General features: G+C 56.9%; 2 protein-coding genes across 3 annotated transcripts; one reads left to right on the top strand and one right to left on the bottom strand.

Annotated features, from left to right (window-relative positions):
- Positions 1–6,525, top strand: PDE6G (phosphodiesterase 6G). Its single transcript, XM_054458235.2, has 4 exons — positions 1–106; positions 3,598–3,802; positions 5,300–5,340; positions 5,834–6,525. The coding sequence occupies exons 1-4, from the start codon at positions 1–3 to the stop codon at positions 5,908–5,910; spliced, it is 429 nt and encodes a 142-aa protein (XP_054314210.1). The 3' UTR covers positions 5,911–6,525.
- Positions 6,526–8,093: 1,568 nt separating this feature from the next.
- TSPAN10 (tetraspanin 10) lies at positions 8,094–19,202 on the bottom strand. 2 transcript variants are annotated; one of them, XM_054458541.2, is made up of 4 exons: positions 18,971–19,202; positions 13,994–14,135; positions 11,158–11,795; positions 8,094–8,939 (listed from the first exon to the last, which is right to left on the bottom strand). In XM_054458541.2, the coding sequence occupies exons 1-4, from the start codon at positions 18,976–18,978 to the stop codon at positions 8,546–8,548; spliced, it is 1,182 nt and encodes a 393-aa protein (XP_054314516.1). In that variant the 5' UTR covers positions 18,979–19,202; the 3' UTR covers positions 8,094–8,545. The 2 variants fall into 2 exon arrangements, with proteins under 2 accessions (XP_054314516.1, XP_063512403.1); XM_063656333.1 differs by having other exon boundaries at positions 13,994–14,173; positions 18,971–19,173.
- Between the last annotated feature and the right edge of the window lie 15 nt (positions 19,203–19,217).

The raw sequence follows: 19,217 nt of genomic DNA, 5'->3' as shown, positions 1-19,217 counted from the left end.
ATGCCTAATCAGCTCACGAAGCAGCAAGATAAATGCCCAGGCTGGCACCCTGCGGAGGAAGGCCCAGCACTCATAGCACAGCCCCCTGAGACCTGCCCTGCACTTGGTGAGTAGTGGCCAATCCCGCTGTCTTTCCTGGCAGCCACTTCCCCCAGTGAGTTAGTGGGGGTCTGCCCATCACCCAGGGGGCAGGGAGCTGACAGGCTTTTACCACCGTGGCTGAGGTCCGGGTCTGCAGAAGCCTACCCACCACCCTGTTATTCAGAGAGGACTCCCAGCCAACCACCTCCTCTGCTCCCCCACAGTAACCAGTGCTTCCACCATCCCCAGGCCAGTGATGGTCTGGGAACCTCAGGCCACGTGGGCTCAGCTGACCTGAGTGGATGCCAGTCACAGGCTGGGTCGGGCCAGGGCAGCGCAGGCAGCAGTTTCCACGTGGATGGCATCTGATGGTTGGAGCTCCATCAGGGCCCAGAGCTGCCCAGGACAGCCCATGTCCCGGGGCTGGGGAAGCAGCTGGACGGGGCCTGTGCTGTCTAGGATATGAGGATTGGGTGCCATGGGATCTGAGCAGCTGGGACCACCGGGCTCCTGAGTCCTGGTTTTGCGCAGGCTGGTGCTGGTGCTGGTCCCGGTCCCGGGGACAGAGGCTGAACCTTAGTGAGGGAAGGTGCCATGGCAGGGTTCACCCCAATCCTAGGTGCCCAGCACCCCTTGCAGAGCCTGCCTCCCCGGAATGGGCCACCTGCCCTTGCTTTCTGATCACTCTCACACCTGAAGCTTGGCAAACAGCTGGTGGTAGCCCAGGGCTGAAGTCAGGAATCCCAGCCAAAAAGACCAGGGGCAGGAAAGGGGACCCCAAGAGGTGGTCCCTGGGGCATCCAGGGCGAGCAAGCAGCCCCTCCTGTCTGTGTCATGTGCCTCCTTCCAGAACCTTCCGGCAGCATGTGCAGCTGACAGCAGCTCGCTGGGAGATTAGGAATCCCCCTCTGCTGTTAATAGGCTTAGGGGAAGCTGAACTGCCCTTGGCCCAGGTCACTGGGGCTTAGGGCATCTGGGGAGAGGCTGCAGGGAGAGGAGGAGGAGAGGCCACCCTGTGCAGCGGTGCAGGGACACTGATCTCGTCCAGAGCAGCCGAGGCCACTCAGTCATGCCACGCCAGACGGGTGACCCTGCTCCCCGAGCTGGCTGCAGACACAGAGAGGGCCTGGTGATTCCCCCAGCAGGGGGGACACATGCCCAGCACCCTCCGTCCCCAAGCCCCAGCTTGTCCCTCTATGAAGTGGGGTTGGGGGACGCAGGGCTTCACAGCTCAGCACCGCATCTCTGAGACAGGCCCCTTTCCCAGGGGCGCCGTGCCTGGGAACCCTGCCCCCATTTTGTGGGTCATTCTCCATCAGCACTGCGGGGTGCCCATCATGGTGCCGAGGGGCTCAGGGATGCCTCCATGAGTGGGTGAGGGGAACTGACAGCACCCCAACCACAAAGCACAGACAAGAGGCAGAAAGCAATAATAAACCCATCAATGAGAATCAGAGGCGTTGGCCGGGCGCAGTGGCTCACGCCTGTAATCCCAGCACTTTGGGAGGCCAAGGTGGGCAGAACACGAGGTCAGGAGATCGAGACCATCCTGGCTAACTCAGTGAAACCCCATCTCTACTAAAAAATACAAAAAAAAAAAAAAAATTAGCCGGGTGTGGTGTCGGGCGCCTGTAGTCCCAGCTACTCGGGAGGCTGAGGCAGGAGAATGGCGTGAACCCAGGAGGTGGAGCTTGCAGTGAGCTGAGATCGTGCCACTACACTCCAGACTGGGCGACAAAGCGAGACTCCGTCTCAAAAAAAAAAAAAAAAGAGGGTGAGATTCCAGCCACAGCTCTGGAATAGGATCCTAGGGGGCTACTTTGGCAGGTATTAAAACTTTTTTAGGCCGGGTGCGGTGGCTCACGCCTGTAATCCCTGCACTTTGGGAGGCCGAGGTGGGCAGATCACAAGGTCAGGAGTTCAAGACCAGCCTGACCAACATGGTGAAACCCCGTCTCTACTAAAAACACAAAGAAAAATTAAGGCCGGGTGCGGTGGCTCACGCCTGTAATCCCAGCACTTTGGGAGGCCGAGGCGGGCGGATCACGAGGTCAGGAGATCGAGACCATCCTGGCTAACACGGTGAAACCCCGTCTCTACTAAAAAATACAAAAAAAATAGCCGGGCGTGGTGGCAGGGGCCTGTAGTCCCAGCTACTCGGGAGGCTGAGGCAGGAGAATGGCATGAACCCAAGAGGCGGAGCTTGCAGTGAGCCGAGATCGCGCCACTGCACTCCAGCCTGGGCAACAGAGCGAGACTCTGTCTCAAAAAAAAAAAAAAGAAAAAAGAAAAAGAAGAAAAATTAGCCAGGTGTGGTGGTGCATGCCTGTAATCTGAGCTACTCCAGAGGCTGAGGCAGGAGAATTACTTGAACCCGGGAGGCGGAGGTTGCAGTGAGCCAAGATCTCGCCACTGCACTCCAACCTGGGTGACAGAGCAAGACTCCGTCTCAAAAAAAAAAAAAAAAAAGAATCAGAGGGCAATAGCCTGGGAGATGCCCACCAGCCTGGAATCAGGGCTAACTCAACGCGTGATGAGAAGCGGCAAATCAGAACCTGAGGACACAGTGGCTGCAGGGCGGGGGTTCAGGGGAGGCCTCCCTGAGCGGGGACCTGAGATGGAAGCAGCTCACTAACCATCAGGAAGGGCAGCTCAGAGGCAGGCTCCTCTGCTGGGCCTGGCAGGCTGGGGAGGGGCCACTTGGGTCTCATCCCATTCCCAGCAGGAGCCCCAGAGGACTTTCAACAGAGTAGCAGCTGGGCTGGGTGCGGTGGCTCACGCCTGTAATACCAGCACTTTGGGAGGCTGAGGTGGGTGGATCATGAGGTCAGGAGTTCGAGACAACCTCGTCAACATGGTGAAACCCCGTCTCTACTAAAAATGCAAAAATGCAAAAATTAGCCGGGCATGGTGGCAGGCGCCGGTAATCCCAGCTGCTCGGGAGGCTGAGGCAGGAGAATCACTTGAACCCGGGAGGCGGAGGTTGCAGTGAGCCGAGATAGTGCCACTGCAGTCCAGCCCAGGCAACAAGAGCAAAACTGTCTCAAAAAAAAAAAAAAAAAAAAAAAAAAACCCAACCCAGAGTAGCAGTTAAATGCCAACTTGAGTCACGCTCCCCTGGGGTGGGGAACGCAGGGGAAGGGGCAGGAGGTTGTCAGTGGTCACCCACGGGGAGGTGGTGAGGACTCCAGGCTCAGGACCTGCCACAGGTTGGAAGGCTTGGTTTGCTGTGGATTGTGGGCCGGAGTGAGGGAGGCCAGGACAGGGGAGAGCCGGGAGCTGTGTGTGGCCAGCGTTGCAGGGGGGCATCCACTAGGCGAGGGGAATGGGAGTGTGCGGATGGGCCCGAGCAGAGCTGGCAGGCTGGCTACCCCAGGGCAGATTGCAGGGGCTGCTCTCTGGATGACGCTGGGGCTGGCAGGGCTGGGTCTCAGCCCCTCCACCGGTGAGTTGAGACCCCCAACAAGGGTTGGAAGCAGGAGGGCTGACTGGGACCCGGGCCTGGTCTGCCCCCAGACTGCAGCAGGAGGGAGTCCAGGAGCCAAGGTTGCCGCAGTGTCTCCGTCAGCCTCGCCATGAACCTGGAACCGCCCAAGGCTGAGTTCCGGTCAGCCACCAGGGTGGCCGGGGGACCTGTCACCCCCAGGAAAGGGCCCCCTAAATTTAAGCAGCGACAGACCAGGCAGTTCAAGAGCAAGCCCCCAAAGAAAGGCGTCCAAGGGTAAGCAGAGCTGGGGGATGGGGCCTCTGAAAGGGATGAGGCGGCCCGAGGCTGCACAGGAAGGGGAGGGCGGGGCAGGGCCTGGGGCCACTTCACTGGGTGAGTGGTCCCAGCCTCGCAGCTGGGGTAGGTAGGGCGGTGCCTGAGGGCCTCAGCAGGGATGGAGGAGGGGGAAGGGGAATTGGGGGCTCCTGTCACCCGCTCCAGTTGCTACTGCCAACCATGCTTGAAAATACAGCCACAGCTGGCCAGGCGTGGTGGCTCATGTCTGCAATCCCAGCGCTTTGGGAGGCTAAGGTGGGCAGATCACCTGAGGTCGCGAGTTTGAGACCAGCCTAACAAACATGGAAAAACCCGTCTCTACTAAAAATACAAATTTAGCCAGGGGTGGTGGTGCACGCCTGTAATCCCAGCTACTCAGGAGGCTGAGGCAGGAGAATCGCTTGAATCCGGGAGGCAGAGGTTGTGGTGAGCTGAGATCCTGCCATTGCACTCCAGCCTGGGCAACAAGAAGAACAAAACTCCATCTCAAAAAAACAAAACGGCTAGGTGTGGTGGCTCACGCCTGTAATCCCAGCACTTTGGGAGGCCGAGGCGGGTGGATCACAAGGTCAGGAGATCGAGACCATTCTGGCTAACAAGGTGAAACCCTATCTCTACTAAAAAATACAAAAAATTATCCGGGCGTGGTGGTGGGCGCCTGTAGTCCCAGCTACTCGGGAGGCTGAGGCAGGAGAATGGCGTGAACCCGGGAGGCAGAGCTTGCGGTGAGCCGAGATCACGACACTGCACTCCAGCCTGGGCGACAGAGCGAGACTCCGTCTCAAAAATAAAAAAATACAACCACTGCCACCCAGGGACAGCCATGGCACAATGCACCGAGGAGTGTCCACTCACACATGCGCACACACGGGCACCTCACTCCCATCAGCACACCAAGGAGTGTCCACTCACACATGGGCACACAAGGGCACTGCGCTCTCATCAGCGCACCAAGGAGTGTCCACTCACTCGTGTGCGCACACAGGCACTGTGCTCCCATCAACGCACCGAGGAGTGTCTACTCACACGTGTGCGCACACACGGGCATGACACTCTCATGTGCGTGCACAAACACGCTCACACCTCCACATATGCACACGTAAGGCACACTCACAGACAAGCCACCCTCACGAATCTACACTCAGACCCTGCACCAACCACACATCCCCTCTGTGCTCCCCCAGGGCACGCACCTGCCCAGCATCCTGGGACTTGCACCTCCTTTTCTAGGCCTCAGCCCCATGATGCTCTGGGTAGCAGACTCACCCTGGGTCTGTGAAGGAAGCCTTCTCAGGCCCACCAAGCCCTAGGAGGTTGGGGAGGAGGCGCATCTCTGCCCACTGGGCTCCCAGCCAAATGCCTCGTCTCCTAGGAAGGCTAGAGATGACCTCGGGCCTCAGGCTGACTGAGCCAGGGCTGGGCCCGGTCATGTCCCTGACTGCTCTGTCCTTGCAGGTTTGGGGACGACATCCCTGGAATGGAAGGCCTGGGAACAGGTACGATGGCTGCCAGTACCAACCCGAGGTCTGCCCAGGTTCCCCCAGGCACACCCAGCACGCCCAGGGCCCATTGCAGCACACCTCGGCCCCCACTTCCCCTGCTTTTCACTTAGGGACCCCCAGCCTGTCCATCACTTCTTCCCCCAACACTGAGCTCCAGATCCACTGGATATGGAGGGTGGGGCTGCTTCCATTTGGGACACTTGCACCAGGTAAGGGGAGGAGTTTGGGAAAGAACAGAACCCCTCGCTGCTTCCTCCCCCTTCAGCAAGCCCCACCCTCCTCTGGTTCCCTCCCCTGGACCTGCTGCACCCTCCCTCCTTCCCCCACAGCCAGTGTGTCCCCAGAGGAGGGCCCCACGCCAGCGTCCGCACGCCCCCGCTCAGCACACTGTAGGGCTACACCTGGGCTGTGGGAAACAGGGCCACAGGGGATGGGGGGTCCCTAGGCCCTGGGATCCTCTCTAATCTGGGGCCCGTTTCTCCCACAGACATCACGGTCATCTGCCCTTGGGAGGCCTTCAACCACCTGGAGCTGCACGAGCTGGCCCAATATGGCATCATCTAGCACCAGGCCCTGCTGAGGTCCAGACCCTCCCCCTCCTGCCCGCTGTGCTCTAAACCCTGCTCAGGATTCCTGTTGAGGAGACGCCTCCCTAGCCCAGATGGCACCTGGACACCAGGGTGGGACTGCAACCTCAGGTGTCCCCCTACATATTAATACGAGTCACCAGGAGCCCACCACCTCCCTCTAGGATGCCCCCTCAGGGGCTGGCCAGGCCCTGCTCAACATCTGGAGACACAGGCCCACCCCTCAGTCTTGCCCACAGAGAGGCTTGGCCAGTCTCCACTCCCTGGGAGAACGGGAAGTGGACCCCAGCCCGGGAGCCTGCTGGACCCCGGATCGTCCCCTCCTCCCAGCTGGAAAGCTAGGGCAGGTCTCCCCAGAGTGCTTCTGCACCCCAGCCCCCTGTCCTGCCTGTAAGGGGATGCAGAGAAGCTTCCCGTCTCTGCATCCCTTCCCAGGGGGGTGCCCTTGGTTGGGACATGCTGGGTAGCAGGACTCCAGGGCATGTACGGTGAGCAGATGAGGCCCCACGCTCATCGCACCAGGGGGCCATCCTTCTCAATACGGCCCGCCCTTGCAGTCCCTATTTCAAAATAAAATTAGTGTGCCCTCGCCTGTCCGTGGCGTATTTGTGCACGGGACAAGGCCTGTGGTGGGGTCATTTGAGCAGGAGCACATGGGTGAACAGTGGGCAGTGGGGCAGGAGGGGCTGGCCTGACTGAGCGGGAAGACAGCCCTTGGGCTCACACCCTCACTGAGCCTTGCTGGTGGCCCCAAGACACGCAATGTCAGGCCATGGCTGGGTCAAGGCAGAAGGCCTTGGTGCACACCCAGGGGCCACAGTCAATGAAGTGTGCAGGTGGCTGGAGCAGGCCTCACAGAGAAGGTGAGACTGGACATGGCTCACACCACACGCCGCGAGGCCAGAGCTCCTACTCCCACCTCACAAGAGAGAAACTGAGGCACAGTGACACTAGCAACTCCCCCAGAGCACCCAGCCAGCTCGTCCTTAGACAGTGCCCATTAAAACTGGCTGTATCTGGGCACAGTGGCTCATGCCTATAAGCTCAGCACTTTGGGAGGCCGAGGCAGGCAGATCAAGAGGTCGGGAGATCGAGACCATCCTGGAAAACGCGGTGAAACCCCGTCTTTACTAAAAATACAAAAAAAAAAAATAGCCCGGCGTGGCGGCAGGCACCTGTAGTCCCAGCTACTTGGGAGGCTGAGGCAGGAGAATGGCGTGAACCCAGGAGATGGAGTTTGCAGTGAGCTGAGATCGTGCCACTGCACTCCAGCCTGGGTGACAGTGCGAGACTCCGTCTCAAAAAATAAAACAAACAAACAAACAAAAAAGAAAATAACAACAATGAGGCTGGGCACCCTGGCTCACACCTGTAATCCCAGCACTTTGGGAGGCCAAAGTGGACAGATCATTTGAGCTCAGGGGTTCGAGACCAGCCTGACCAACATGGAGAAACCCTGTCTCTACTAAAAATACAAATTCGCCGCGCATGGTTGCGCATGCCTGTAATCCCAGCTACTTGGGATGCTAAGGCAGGAGAATCACTTGAACCCGGAGGCAGAGGTTGTGCTGAGCCAAGATCGTGCCATTGCACTCCAGCCTGGGCAACAAGAGCGAAACTCCATCTCAAAAAAATAAAAATAAAAAAACCACAAAAAATTTTCTGGGCGTGGTGGCGGGCAACTGTAGTTGTAGCTACTCAGGAGGCTAAGGTGGGAGGATTGCTTGAGCTAGGGAGGCGGAGGCTGCAGTGAGCTGAGACCCTGCCACTGCACTTCAGCCTAGGTTACAGAGCGAGACCCTGTCTCAAAACAAAACAACAAAAACAAAACATGCCCATTTGTAACCAAGATCCCACTCCTGACACCACATCCAGGGGGAAGCAAGAGCTCTGCAAGCTGGCCCAGCAGCAGGGGCCCTCACAGTAGCTAGCCCCTGTTCACATGGACCAGTCCACTCACAGAAAGGGCCAGATCTGCCTCTGCACAGACCCTCTGGGATTCCACTTATGTGAAAGCCCAAAACAGGCCCCGCTGGCCCTGGCAATGTAGTCAGAGCAGGGCTGACTTGGGGTCGAACGCGCCGTCAGGGGCTGGAACTCCCCGCTCGGACCTGTGGTGGTTCACGGGCTTAGATGGGTAAGAATTCCCCACGCTGCCTCTGAAGATTGGTGTCTTTACTGTATGAATGATACACCCGAATAAAACATTTACTATCTCCCCAAAAATGCACTCAGGAGGGAGAGGCCTGGACCTTAGCTCCACCATCACGAGCCCAGAAGGGGTGGCGGCCCCAGGGGAGGGAGGTGCCAGGAGGTGGGAACTGTGCGGCTGGGGTGGGAGTGGGGGCTCGGAGGTGAGGGTCAGCTCCAGGATTTCCTCCGGCCCCGCGTGCTCCTCCCGCCAGTCCCGTGGCTTCGCCGGGCGCCCTCCGTTGGGGGCTGGCGTGGGGGACGCGGAGCGAGCGGCGTGAGCTAGCTGGGTAGGTCCGGCGGCGAAGTCTCCCGAAGCCCGAGCGAAATCAGGCGGCGGCGGCGCAGGGAGCGCATTTTAGTCGGGCGGAGGCGCCCCCTGTATCTCTGTGCGTGGCAGCCTCGGACCCCGGGGCGTGCGCTCAGCCCCGGGCGGGTTTGGCAGCGGGCGGGGCGCCGGGGCTGGGGCTCTGGGGGACAGCGCGGTCCTCCCCGCGCGCTCCGAGGCCGTACGCCGCTCCCCTGCGGGCAGCGAGGGCCCCGAGTAGCCGGGCGGCCAGCAGGAGCTCCGCGCCCTGCAGCAGCACCACCGCGATTGCGTAGCCGCCCGACGCCGCCAGGTTCGCGCGCAGCCACCGCCGGAGCGGCGGGCCGCAGCCCTCCAGGTGCACCACTCTCTGAGCTGCGTCCGCATCCAGGCGCAGGACCCCGAAGCCGCACTGGTTGTTGACAGAGGCTCCATCTTCGCGGGGGTCGATGCAGCAGGAGGCGGGAAGGCTGCAGGCCTGCACCCCGGGGGAGCTGCAGTTAAAGTACCTGCAAGGTGCATGGAGTCGTCAGTTCCGGCGGGGAGGGCCCGCTCTTCTGGGACCAGGCACAGAGGCGAATGTCGCCTACCCACCTTCACCCTTCCGTGGCCACACAGGCACGTGCACACACGTGCATACATCCTCATATTCGCACACACCTGCACACACGGACATACACAGCACCTGGCTCTCTATAACGTATCCCTGTGCATGGCAGTCCTTGCGCTTGCAGGTAGGGGTGGTGGCTGTGTTGACTAGCAGGAGGATACTTAGTGAGACGGTTGAAGGGGGAACAGACAAGCATTGATAAGAGGACCTCCCTCCGCAGAGGCTGCTGAGCTCATTGAGAAGGTAGAGTTGGAGCAGGGGAGGGTGGATGGAACTCTGGCAGAGGCTTCTGGAATGGTCCACAGGTCTTGCTGGGAAGAACAAGGGCTTGAGAGGCAGTACCCAGCAGTGACAGAAAGCAGGGGCGGGGGAGGAGCTCCCAGGGTGGCTAGGGCGTGTTGATCTCATCACAGCCCAGGTCAGGGAGTCCCCAGGTGCCCTAGGCATCCACTGGTGTCCGGGGCTCTGCACACGGGCCCAGCAGACCTGCAGGCTCATCCCCATGCCCTCTCCACTCTAGAAGAGTATGCCCCACTTAGGCAGGGGATGGGGTCGAGGCCAGCAGCGGACGTGGCATCACAACACTCTAGGAGGGCTGCCACCAACCCAGTCACACGTGGCCAAAAACCAACCTATGTGGTGCTTTGCAGAGTCTGGAAGGACCTGCCTGTTAGCCACTGCTGGGTCCCGATGGCCAGTTTTCAGGGTCGCCTATGACTTCATCTCTTGTGTTCAGCTGCCCCTGGATACATGCACCAAGAAGGCTTGGGAGACAGAGTGCATATCCTCTGTCCTGGGTGTGGCATGGAGAGTAGGTGCTGCTCGGGGTGTGCATGCACTGGGGATAGCTGATAAAACAGACAGCTACCCTCTTTGCAGTGAGCCGAGATCGAGCCACTGCACTCCAGCCTGGGCGACAGAGGGAGACTCCGTCTCAAAAAAAAAAAAAGACAGCTACCCTTGAGCAGAATATAAGAAAATCCTGCACTGGATCCTACATGCACAGCGTTTAATGACACTCACGGTGGAGGGAAACTGTAGAGTCAGATTCCAGAATAATGTCCTGAATTCACCTAAAAGTAATTTTCTTTCTTTTTTTTTTTTTTTGAGACAGAGTCTCCCTCCGTCGCCCAGGCTGGAGTGCAGTGGGGCAATCTTGGCTCACTGCAAGCTCCGCCTCCCGGGTTCACGCCATTCTCCTGCCTCAGCCTCCTGAGTAGCTGGGACTATAGGCACCTGCCACCACACCGGCTAATTTTTTCTATTTTTTAGTAGAGACGGGGTTTCATCGTGTTAGCCAGGATGGTCTTGATCTCCTGACCTCGTGATCCGCCCGCCTTGGCCCCCCAAAGTGCTGGGATTACAGGTGTGAGCCACCACGCCTGGCCTTTTTTTTTTTTTTGAGATGGATTCTCGCTCTGTTGCCCATGCTGGAGTGCAGTGGTGCGGTTTTGGCTGCAACCTCCACCTCCTGGGTTCAAGTCATTCTCCTGCCTCAGCCTCCTGAGTAGCTGGGATTACAGGTGCCTGCCACCATGCCTGGCTAATTTTTGTATTTTTAGTAGAGATGGGGTTTCACCATGTTGGCCAGGCTGGTCTTGAACTCCTGACTTCAGGTGATCCGCCTACCTCAGCCTCCCAAAGTGCTGGGATTACAAGTGTGAGCCATCGTGCCCAGCAGAAAAATGACTTTCTAAGTCTGCGGGCTGAGCTTCTCCACTAAGCTCCTGGGTAGTCCTCCTGGCCCTGGCGGGGGGAACAGAGTCACACTGGAGGTTGTGGGGGCCGCAGGGCTGATTGGGGCCCTGAGCCCATGGAACAAGGAGAGGCAAGCACCCCTATACCTTGTGTGCATGACACGTGTGTGTATGAACATGTTTGAGTGTGAGTGTGTGCCTGAGCATGAGGCTGTTTTGTGTGTGCACGAGAACATGTTCATGTCAGTGTAGAGGAGCGTGTAGGTGTGTGAGCATGAGATGTGCCAGTGTGGATATGCATGTACATGTGGGCATGCACGAATGAGTATTTACGTGTGAGTGACTGTGTGTACACACACAAGGGTGTGTGGCCTCTGGGACCCTGTGGTGGCCCTGTCCCTCGCCCACTCCAAGACTCACAGGTTCTGCTGCCAGTCCTGGTAGGAGGCAGCCCCGCAGCACCTCAGCCCGAGCTGGACTTGGTCGAGGAGGAAGCGCAGGTCTGGGTCGTCCTGGTAGTGGGCGATGGCCACACGCAGGGTGTGCTCCACGCTGTCTTGCAGTGGGCCCCAGAGGGCCACCACCAGGGCCCCTGCCACGGCCTCAAGCACCAGGAAGGCAAGGATGCCCCCGGAGAAGCCACGTATCAGGCAGGTGTTCTCACAGAGGGCGCCCAGGCAGCCAGCCAGGCTCACTGCGCTGACCACCAGCCCTCCCAGTGCCAGCCCCAGCATGGGGTCTGCGGGCAGGGGCCCCCCCAGATCACTTCCCAGAGACCCCTTGACGGCCAGGCCCCAGAGCCCGATGGCCAGGGCCAGCAGCCCCAGCAGGGAGAAGGGGAAGTTGGAGAGGAAGATCAGATACTTGACGCAGCTGCTCCCTGTGGAGAGTGAAGGGGCTGGTCCTTTCCCGGGGGTGCCCCTCAAGGCCTGGTGCTTGGTCTCCGGGGGATAGCAGCTGCAGCCCCAGGCGTCTGCCTGGTCCTCCCTGGGCACTGGACCTAGGCAGCCTGAGGTGGGTGGACTGTGCACAGAGAGGGGCTTCTGGCCTGCAGTTTCCTGCAGAGGGAAGAGGAACAGGGTGAGACCGCATTCATCCAGGCTCTGTGACAACTGGTGAGGGTCAGGGAAGAGCACGGTGGCAGAGCCTTCGAGGGATGGGAGGGTGCCGGATGGCGGAGGGCAGAACTGGAGCTCAGAGATGCGGATAGCCAGGGGCAGGGGGCCCTCAGGGCCGTCCCACTCGGCTGGGCAGCAGAAGGGGCAGTGAAGATCCCAGCTCTGGTGGGACCCCACCTTTAGAACAGGGTGATGAGCAGACCCTGAAAGGCTGTGGTGAAGACCAAGCAGGGCGGTGCTCAGTGAACACATCCACTCCCTCCCGGTCCTATGTGTGGATTGCTGCAGCCTCCCCAGGTCAGGGCCGCCCTGGCTTTCCCGCAGCACACAGGCGGGGCTGCTTCCCCAGAGTTTGAAACAGCGTCTGTCTGGATCAGTCCGTGTGTACCTGCAGCATGCACCTTGTGTAGAGGGGCTTCCTCACCAGCCACAGGGCTGGCCCACATGGCTGCCCTTTCCTTTCCCCTCTGAAACCAGTCCTCACATCCCAGCACCCATTCATTTGGCCCCACCAACAGCCCACACCAAGGGTGGATACGGCACTGGGCCCTGCTGCCGAGGACAGGACAGTGCCCTGCCCAGCAGACTCCCAGGACAGGGAGGAGGGTGCCCAGGAGCCCAGGGAGACCTTCTGGGGGCTGCAGGGCCTTCAGAGGGGACCCCCTGGCCCACTGGCAGGAAAGGCCTGCTGGTCTCTCTCTGTGGGGGAAGAGGCAGCCCCGCAGATGCCCAGTTCTGCCGGGAACAGAGTTTTTTTTAAAAAGGAGAATAAGAAGTCATGGCCGGGCTGGACGTTGTGGCTCAGGCCTGTAATCCCAACACTTTGGGAGGCTGAGGCGGGTGGGTCACCTGAGGTCGGGAATTCGAGACCAGCCTGACCAACATGGAGATACCTCATCTCTACTAAAAAAAAAAAAAAGAAAAAAAAAATTAGCCGGGCGTGGTGGCACACACCTGTAATCCCAGCTACCTGGGAGGCTGAGGCAGGAGAATCGCTTGAACCCGGGAGGCGGAGGTTGCAGTGAGCAGAGATCGTGTGACTGCACTCCAGCCTGGTGACAGAGCGAGACTCTATCTCAAAAAATAAATAAATAATAAAAAGAAGCCATGGCTGTGTGCTGGGCAAGGATCCCATTCCAATCCAGTTTCACCAGGAAGAAGCTGATTGCAGCGTCAGGCTCTCGGCTCACTGCAGCCTCAAACTCCTGGGCTCAAGCCATCCTTCCTCCTCAGCCTCCTGAGTAGCTGGGACTACAGGCACTGCCACCATGTCCCGGTAATTTTTTAAAATTATTTTTTGTAGGCCGGGCACGGTGGCTCATGCCTGTAATCCCAGCACTTTGGGAGGCCGAGGCGGGTGGATCACGAGGTCAGGAGATGGAGACCATCCTGGCCAACATGGTAAAAAACTGTCTCGACTAAAAAAAATTAGCTGGATGTGGTGGCATGTGCCTGTAATCCCAGCTACTCAGGAGGCTGAGGCATGTGAATTGCTTGAACCCAGGAGGCAGAGGTTGCAGTGAGCCAAGGTTGTGCCACTGCACTCCAGCCTGGTGACAGAGTGAATCTAAATAAATATATATATATATAAAATAATTTGTAGAGACAGGGTCTCGCTACATTGCCCAGGCTGGTCTTGAACTCCTGGGCTCATGCAATCTTCCCTCCTCAGCCTCCCAAAGTGCTGGGATTACAGGAGTGAGCCACTGTGCCCAGCCCCAGAGGAGGGTTATTTATCACCCCCAAGACCTCAACAAGTCACTAGAAGCAAAAGGACAGGCTGCTAGTGCCTCGTTGGCCAGACTGGGGCCACTGGAGGCCAGAGGCCATTGGAGGCTGGCTGCAAGGGACATTTGCCTTCACCCCCTCCTGCACCCTGAGCCAAAGATTGCCCCCAAGGCCCTCAGGGAGATCCAGCAGATCCCTTGACCAGAGGCCAGCATGGGGCTGAGAGAACTGTGTAGTGGGGAAGGGGGAGGGGGCTGCCTAGAACCACCCCCTCGACCCAATCTCAGCATTGAGGTGTGGGGTGGCACCAGGGGCAGGGGTGGGTGTGAACCCAGCCCAGGGACTTCCCTTAGGACCTCAGGGCTGGGGACATCTCCAACCTCAGGGCAAGGCCACTTGGCACGGCTCACCTGGGACAGTAAGGGGCTCCTCTCCCCCTCCTCCATCCTTGACGCTGGAACAGAAAGCCCCGAGCACAGGCGCCGGGAGAGGTTCGCTGGCTCCTCTGTGGCTGGGCTGCTGGGCTGGTCCTGACCACGGCCCTGGGCTAGTCTGTGAACAGTGCAGCCCCGGGCATGGGAATGGGGGAGCTGCGAGCCCCACCCAGATGCCGGAGTCACAGTTGAGTCATGTGAAGAATCACATTTTAGAGCTTAAGGCGGCCTCTGCTTGTGGAGATACATTTCTCCCCAGCCCTGGCTCTGTGGGTCCCCTAAGCTCAGCGCAGGTGTGACTCGGGCAGGCATGTTTGGGTGCCAGCCTTGTGGCTCTCACTGCAGGCCCCCACTCGGACTTCAGCTCTGCAGGGTCAGCGGCCGCTCCATCAACTCCCAACCAGGGAATCAGACCCTGGCAAATTGGTTCACAACCCCAATCCCAAGAGACCCATGGGCAGCCCCAGCGCCAATCTATCCCCCGGCTTGTTCACTGCATGAATGAAACAGCGTCCCCCCACCAGATCACCTCCTTCCTGGTTTTTGTTTTTGTTTTTGAGACTGAATTTTGCTCTTGTTGCCCAGGCTGGAGTGCAATGGCGCAATCTTGGCTCACTGCAACCTCGCCTCCCAGGACTACAGATGTGCGCCACCTTGCCTCACTAATTTTTGAATTTTTTTGTAGAGACAGGGTCCTGCTGTGCTGCCCAGGCTGGTCTTGAACTCGTGGACTCAAGTGATCTCCTGCCTTGGCCTTCCAAAGTGCTGGGATTACAGGCTGGAGCCACTGTGCCCAGACTCAGCCACCAACACTCAGCAGTCCAAAGAGGTGGTCTAGGTGGTGCAGCACAGCAGGCACTGTACTGATGGAGCAGGCAGAGGGTTTCAGGTGCGTGTGAGACGCCTGGGTGGGAGCACACCGGGCAAGTTTTAGGAGGAAAGGTCACCTGGCTGTGTGGGGCAAGAGGAGATGGGGGTGGGAGGGAGGTCCATGAGATGACAGGGCTGGATCAGGGGAGGCCTTGAAGGTCACTCTGAGTCTTCAGATCTTCCTCGGAGGAGAAGTGGGGTATGCTGCAGGTGGGAAGTCGGGGCGAGGACCAGAGCTGCAGGCTGAGCTTCTGGGCTCCAGCTTCCCTTCACCTCCCCAAAGGTGACAAACCCAACCTCATGGGCCCTGCAGCAGCTCCACAGCCAGGGTCACGGTCACGGGGACTGCCCACGGCCTCCATCTCAGTCTGTTCTAAGGATGGGTAACCTTTTTTTTTTTTTTTTTGAGACAAGAGTCTCTCTCTGTTGCTGAGGCTGGAATGCAGTGGTGCAATTTTGGCTCACCACAACCTCTGCCTCCTGGGTTCAAGCGATGCTCCTGCCTTGGCCTCCTGAGTAACTAGGATTACAGGCACCACACCTGACTGATTTTGTATTTTTAGTAGAGATGGGGTTTCACCATGTTGGCCAGTCTGGTCTCAACCTCCTGACCTCAAGTGATCTGCCCGCCTCCTCCTCCCAAAGTGCTGGGATTACAGGCGTGAGCCACCACGCCCGGCCAAAGTCTGGGTAATCTTTTAATGAAATGATTGTCATCTACCACTGTTACGGCTGAATTGTGCCCCTTACATTCTTATGATAAAGTTCCAGCCCCCTGGACCTCCAAATGGGGACTTGGAGACAGGGCCTTTAAAAGCCATTAGGGGCCGGGCGCGGTGGCTCACGCCTGCAATCCCAGCACTTAGGGAAGCCGAGGCAGGCGGATCACGAGGTCAGGAGATTGAGACCAGCCTGGCCAACATGGTGAAACCCCATCTCTACTAAAAATACAAAAATTAGCTGGGCATCGTGGCGTATGCCTGTAATCCCAGCTACTCGGGAGGCTGAGTCAGGGGAATTGCTGGGACCCAGGAGGCAGAGGCTGCAGTGAGCCGAGATGGTGCCGCTGCACTCCAGCCTGGTGACAGAGCAAGACTCCGTCCCTAAATAAATAAATAAGTGCCAATAGCGTGGGCCCTAATCCAACATCCTTACAAGAAAAGGAAATTGGGACACATGGTGGGAAACGTGGAGAGACACGAGGGATGTGTGCACAGAAGCAAAAACATGTGAGGTCTCAGGGAGAAGGTGCCATCTTTGAGCTAAGGAGAGAGGTATAAGAAGAAACCTGGCTGGGTACAGTGGCTTATGCCTGTAATCTAAGCACTTCGGGAGGCTGAGGTGGGTTGGTTGATTGAACCTAGTAGTAGTTAGAGACCAGCCTGGGCAACATAGCAAGATCCTGCCTCTACTAAAAATACAAAAAATTAGCCAGGTGTGATTGTGAGCACTTGTGGTCCCAGCTACTCAGGAGACTGAGGTGGGAGTATCACCTGAGCCTGGGAAGTCGAGGCTACAGTGAGCCACGATTGTGCCACTGCACTCCAGCCTCAGCGATGGGAGTGAGACCCCAGTCTTTTCTTTATTTTTATTTTTTTGAGATGGAGTCTTGCTCTGTCGCCCAGGCTGGAGCGCAGTGGCGCGATCTCGGTTCACTGCAAGCTCCGCCTCCCGGGTTGACGCCTGCCTCAGCCTCCCAAGTAGCTGGGACTACAGGCGCCTGCCACCACGCCCGGCTAATTTTTTTTTTTATTTTTAGTAGAGACAGGGTTTCACCGTGTTAGTCAGGACGGTCTCGACCTCCTGACTTCGTGATCCGCCCGCCTCAGCCTCTCAAAGTGCTGGGATTACAGGCGTGAGCCACCACACCTGGCCAAGACCCCAGCCTTAAAAGAAAAAAAAAAGAAGAAGAAAACAAAGGAGAAATCATGTCTACTGACACCTTGATCTGGGATTCTAGCTTCCAGGACTGTTAGAAAGTAATTCCAGGCCGGGCACGGTGGCTCATGCCTATAATCCCAGCACTTTGGGAGGCCAAGGTGGGTGGATCACGAGGTCAGGAGTTTGAGACCAGCTTTACCAACATGGTGAAACCCTGTCTCTACTAAAGATACAAAAATTAGCCAGGCATGGTGGCAGGCACCTGTAATCCCAGCTACTCAGGAGGCTGAGGCAGGAGAATCGCTTGAACCCATGAGGTGGAGGTTGCAGTGAGCCGAGATTGCGCCACTGCACTCCAGCCTGGGCGACAGAGGGAGATCCGACTCAAAAAAAAAAAAAAGAAAAGAAAAGTAATTCCAAACCACCTCCCAGTCTGTGAGAGATTTTGTTATGTTATATTTTCTTATAACTGAGATAATTATTACAGTTAAAGAGGTCGGACTTAACTGAACCCATCTTGCTTCTAACCTCCAAGCTGTCCTTGTTCATTCCTGGGTGTAGGCTGAACTAACTTCGGGAGGCACTTAGTTTATAGTTTAGCTTTGAAACAAAGATGATAACAGCCCTTTGCAAAACAAACTCCCTTCCTACCTGGGGACAAGACTGCCTTTTCAGGACTAACAAATTAGCCATAAGATTAGAAATTATGGTTTAGGAGTCATGTAGCTGGAGGCTACAAGATTCTAAACCTCCCAAATTGCTCCTCAGGATAACATCACTATTAAAAAACAGATCAGTGCTTGAGATATTTTGCAGACTCTGCACTCCATGGATCAGCTGGCACCACCCAGATTGATAAACTGGCTCATATCTTGTGGCCCCTACCCAGGAACCGACTCAGCACAAGAGGACAGTTTTGACTCCCTATCATTTTATCTCTGACCCAACCAATCAACACTCCCTACTTTCTGACCCCATACCCACCAAATTATCCTTAAAACCCCGGATCCCCAGCCAGGCACGGTGGCTCACATCTATAGTCCCAGCACTTTGGGGAGGCCCAGGCGGGCGGATCACCTGAGGTCGGGAGTTCAAGATCAGCCTGACCAACATGGAGAAACTCCGTCTCTACGAAAAATACAAAATTAGCCAGGCATGGTGGTGTGCGCCTGTAGTCCCAGCTACCCAGGAGGCTGAGGCAGGAGAATCACTGGAACCCAGGAGGTGGAGGTTGCAGTGAGCCGAGATCGCACCACTGCACTCCAGAGTGGGTGACAGAGTGAGATGCGGACTCAAAAAAAAAAAAAAACCCAAAAAAACTCTGATCCCTGAATTCTCAAGGACACTGATTTTTTTTGAGTAGTAATAAAACCTCAGTAACCTGTACAAGCTGGCTCTGTGTGAATTAAACTCTTTATTGCAATTCCCCTGTCTTGATAAAGTCTAGGCAGTGGGCAAGGACAATCTGTTGGGCAGTTACAATGGCACCCCGAGCAAACTAATACAATTACTAACATAATTTAATCAATTAACATATTTTAACACAGTTTAAAAAACTGTCACAGTAATTGTGATGTTGTGCAATATGTACACATTTGGTCTTCCGGTTTCCTGGCATCCAACTCCAAAAATCCTTAGAATCTGTGAAGTGATGTCTTTTTTTTTTTTTTTTTTTGAGATGAAGTCTCACTCTGTCGCCCAGGCTGGAGTGCAGTGGCACCAACTCAGCTCATTCTAACCTCCGCCTCTTCGCTTCAAGAGATTCTCGGGCCTCAGACTCCCGAGTAGCTGGGACTACAGGCACGCGCCACCACGTCCGGTTAATTTTTGCGTTTTTAGTAGAGACGGGGTTTCACCACGTTGGTCAGGCTGGTCTTGAACTCCTGACCTCAGGTGATCCACCTGCCTCGGCCTCCCAAAGTGCTGGGATTACAGGCGTGAGCCACCGAGTATGGCCTAATTTTGTATTTTGAGTAGAGACGGGGTGTCACCATTTTGGCCAGGCTGGTCTCGAACTTTTGACCTCAGGTGATCCGTCCACCTTGGCTTCCCAAAATGCTGGGATTAGAGGTATGAGCCACCGCGCCCGGCCTGAAATTCAGTTTAAACTCATTTGTTTTTCTTATGTTAAATTTAAAAAATACTTAAAAAAAATAACATGAAAGTGTGATCCTGCCTTCCTGAAATTGTTTCTCTACTTACCTGTGCATGGAGAGAAGTTTGGAATGCTGTTTCCCCAATTATAATACGCTATAATACGCAGCAGTAGTTATTTTTGGGTGAGACTTCGGATGCTCGTCTTTGCCTCCTTTTTGGACTTTTCTGTACCGCTTGGGTTTCCGAGGACGAGCGTAAGTAATCTCAGACGCATCTTTCCAAAATCCCCTCCTCCAGTTGCAGCGATGGGGGGGCGGATCAGCGGCGCCGCCCTGCGCATGCGTCGAGCCGT

The sequence above is a fragment of the Pongo pygmaeus genome, chromosome 19 (genome assembly GCF_028885625.2).
Source record: "Pongo pygmaeus isolate AG05252 chromosome 19, NHGRI_mPonPyg2-v2.0_pri, whole genome shotgun sequence".
Taxonomy (NCBI): Eukaryota; Metazoa; Chordata; class Mammalia; order Primates; family Hominidae; genus Pongo; species Pongo pygmaeus.
This window is presented reverse-complemented; position numbering and strand designations above follow the sequence as displayed.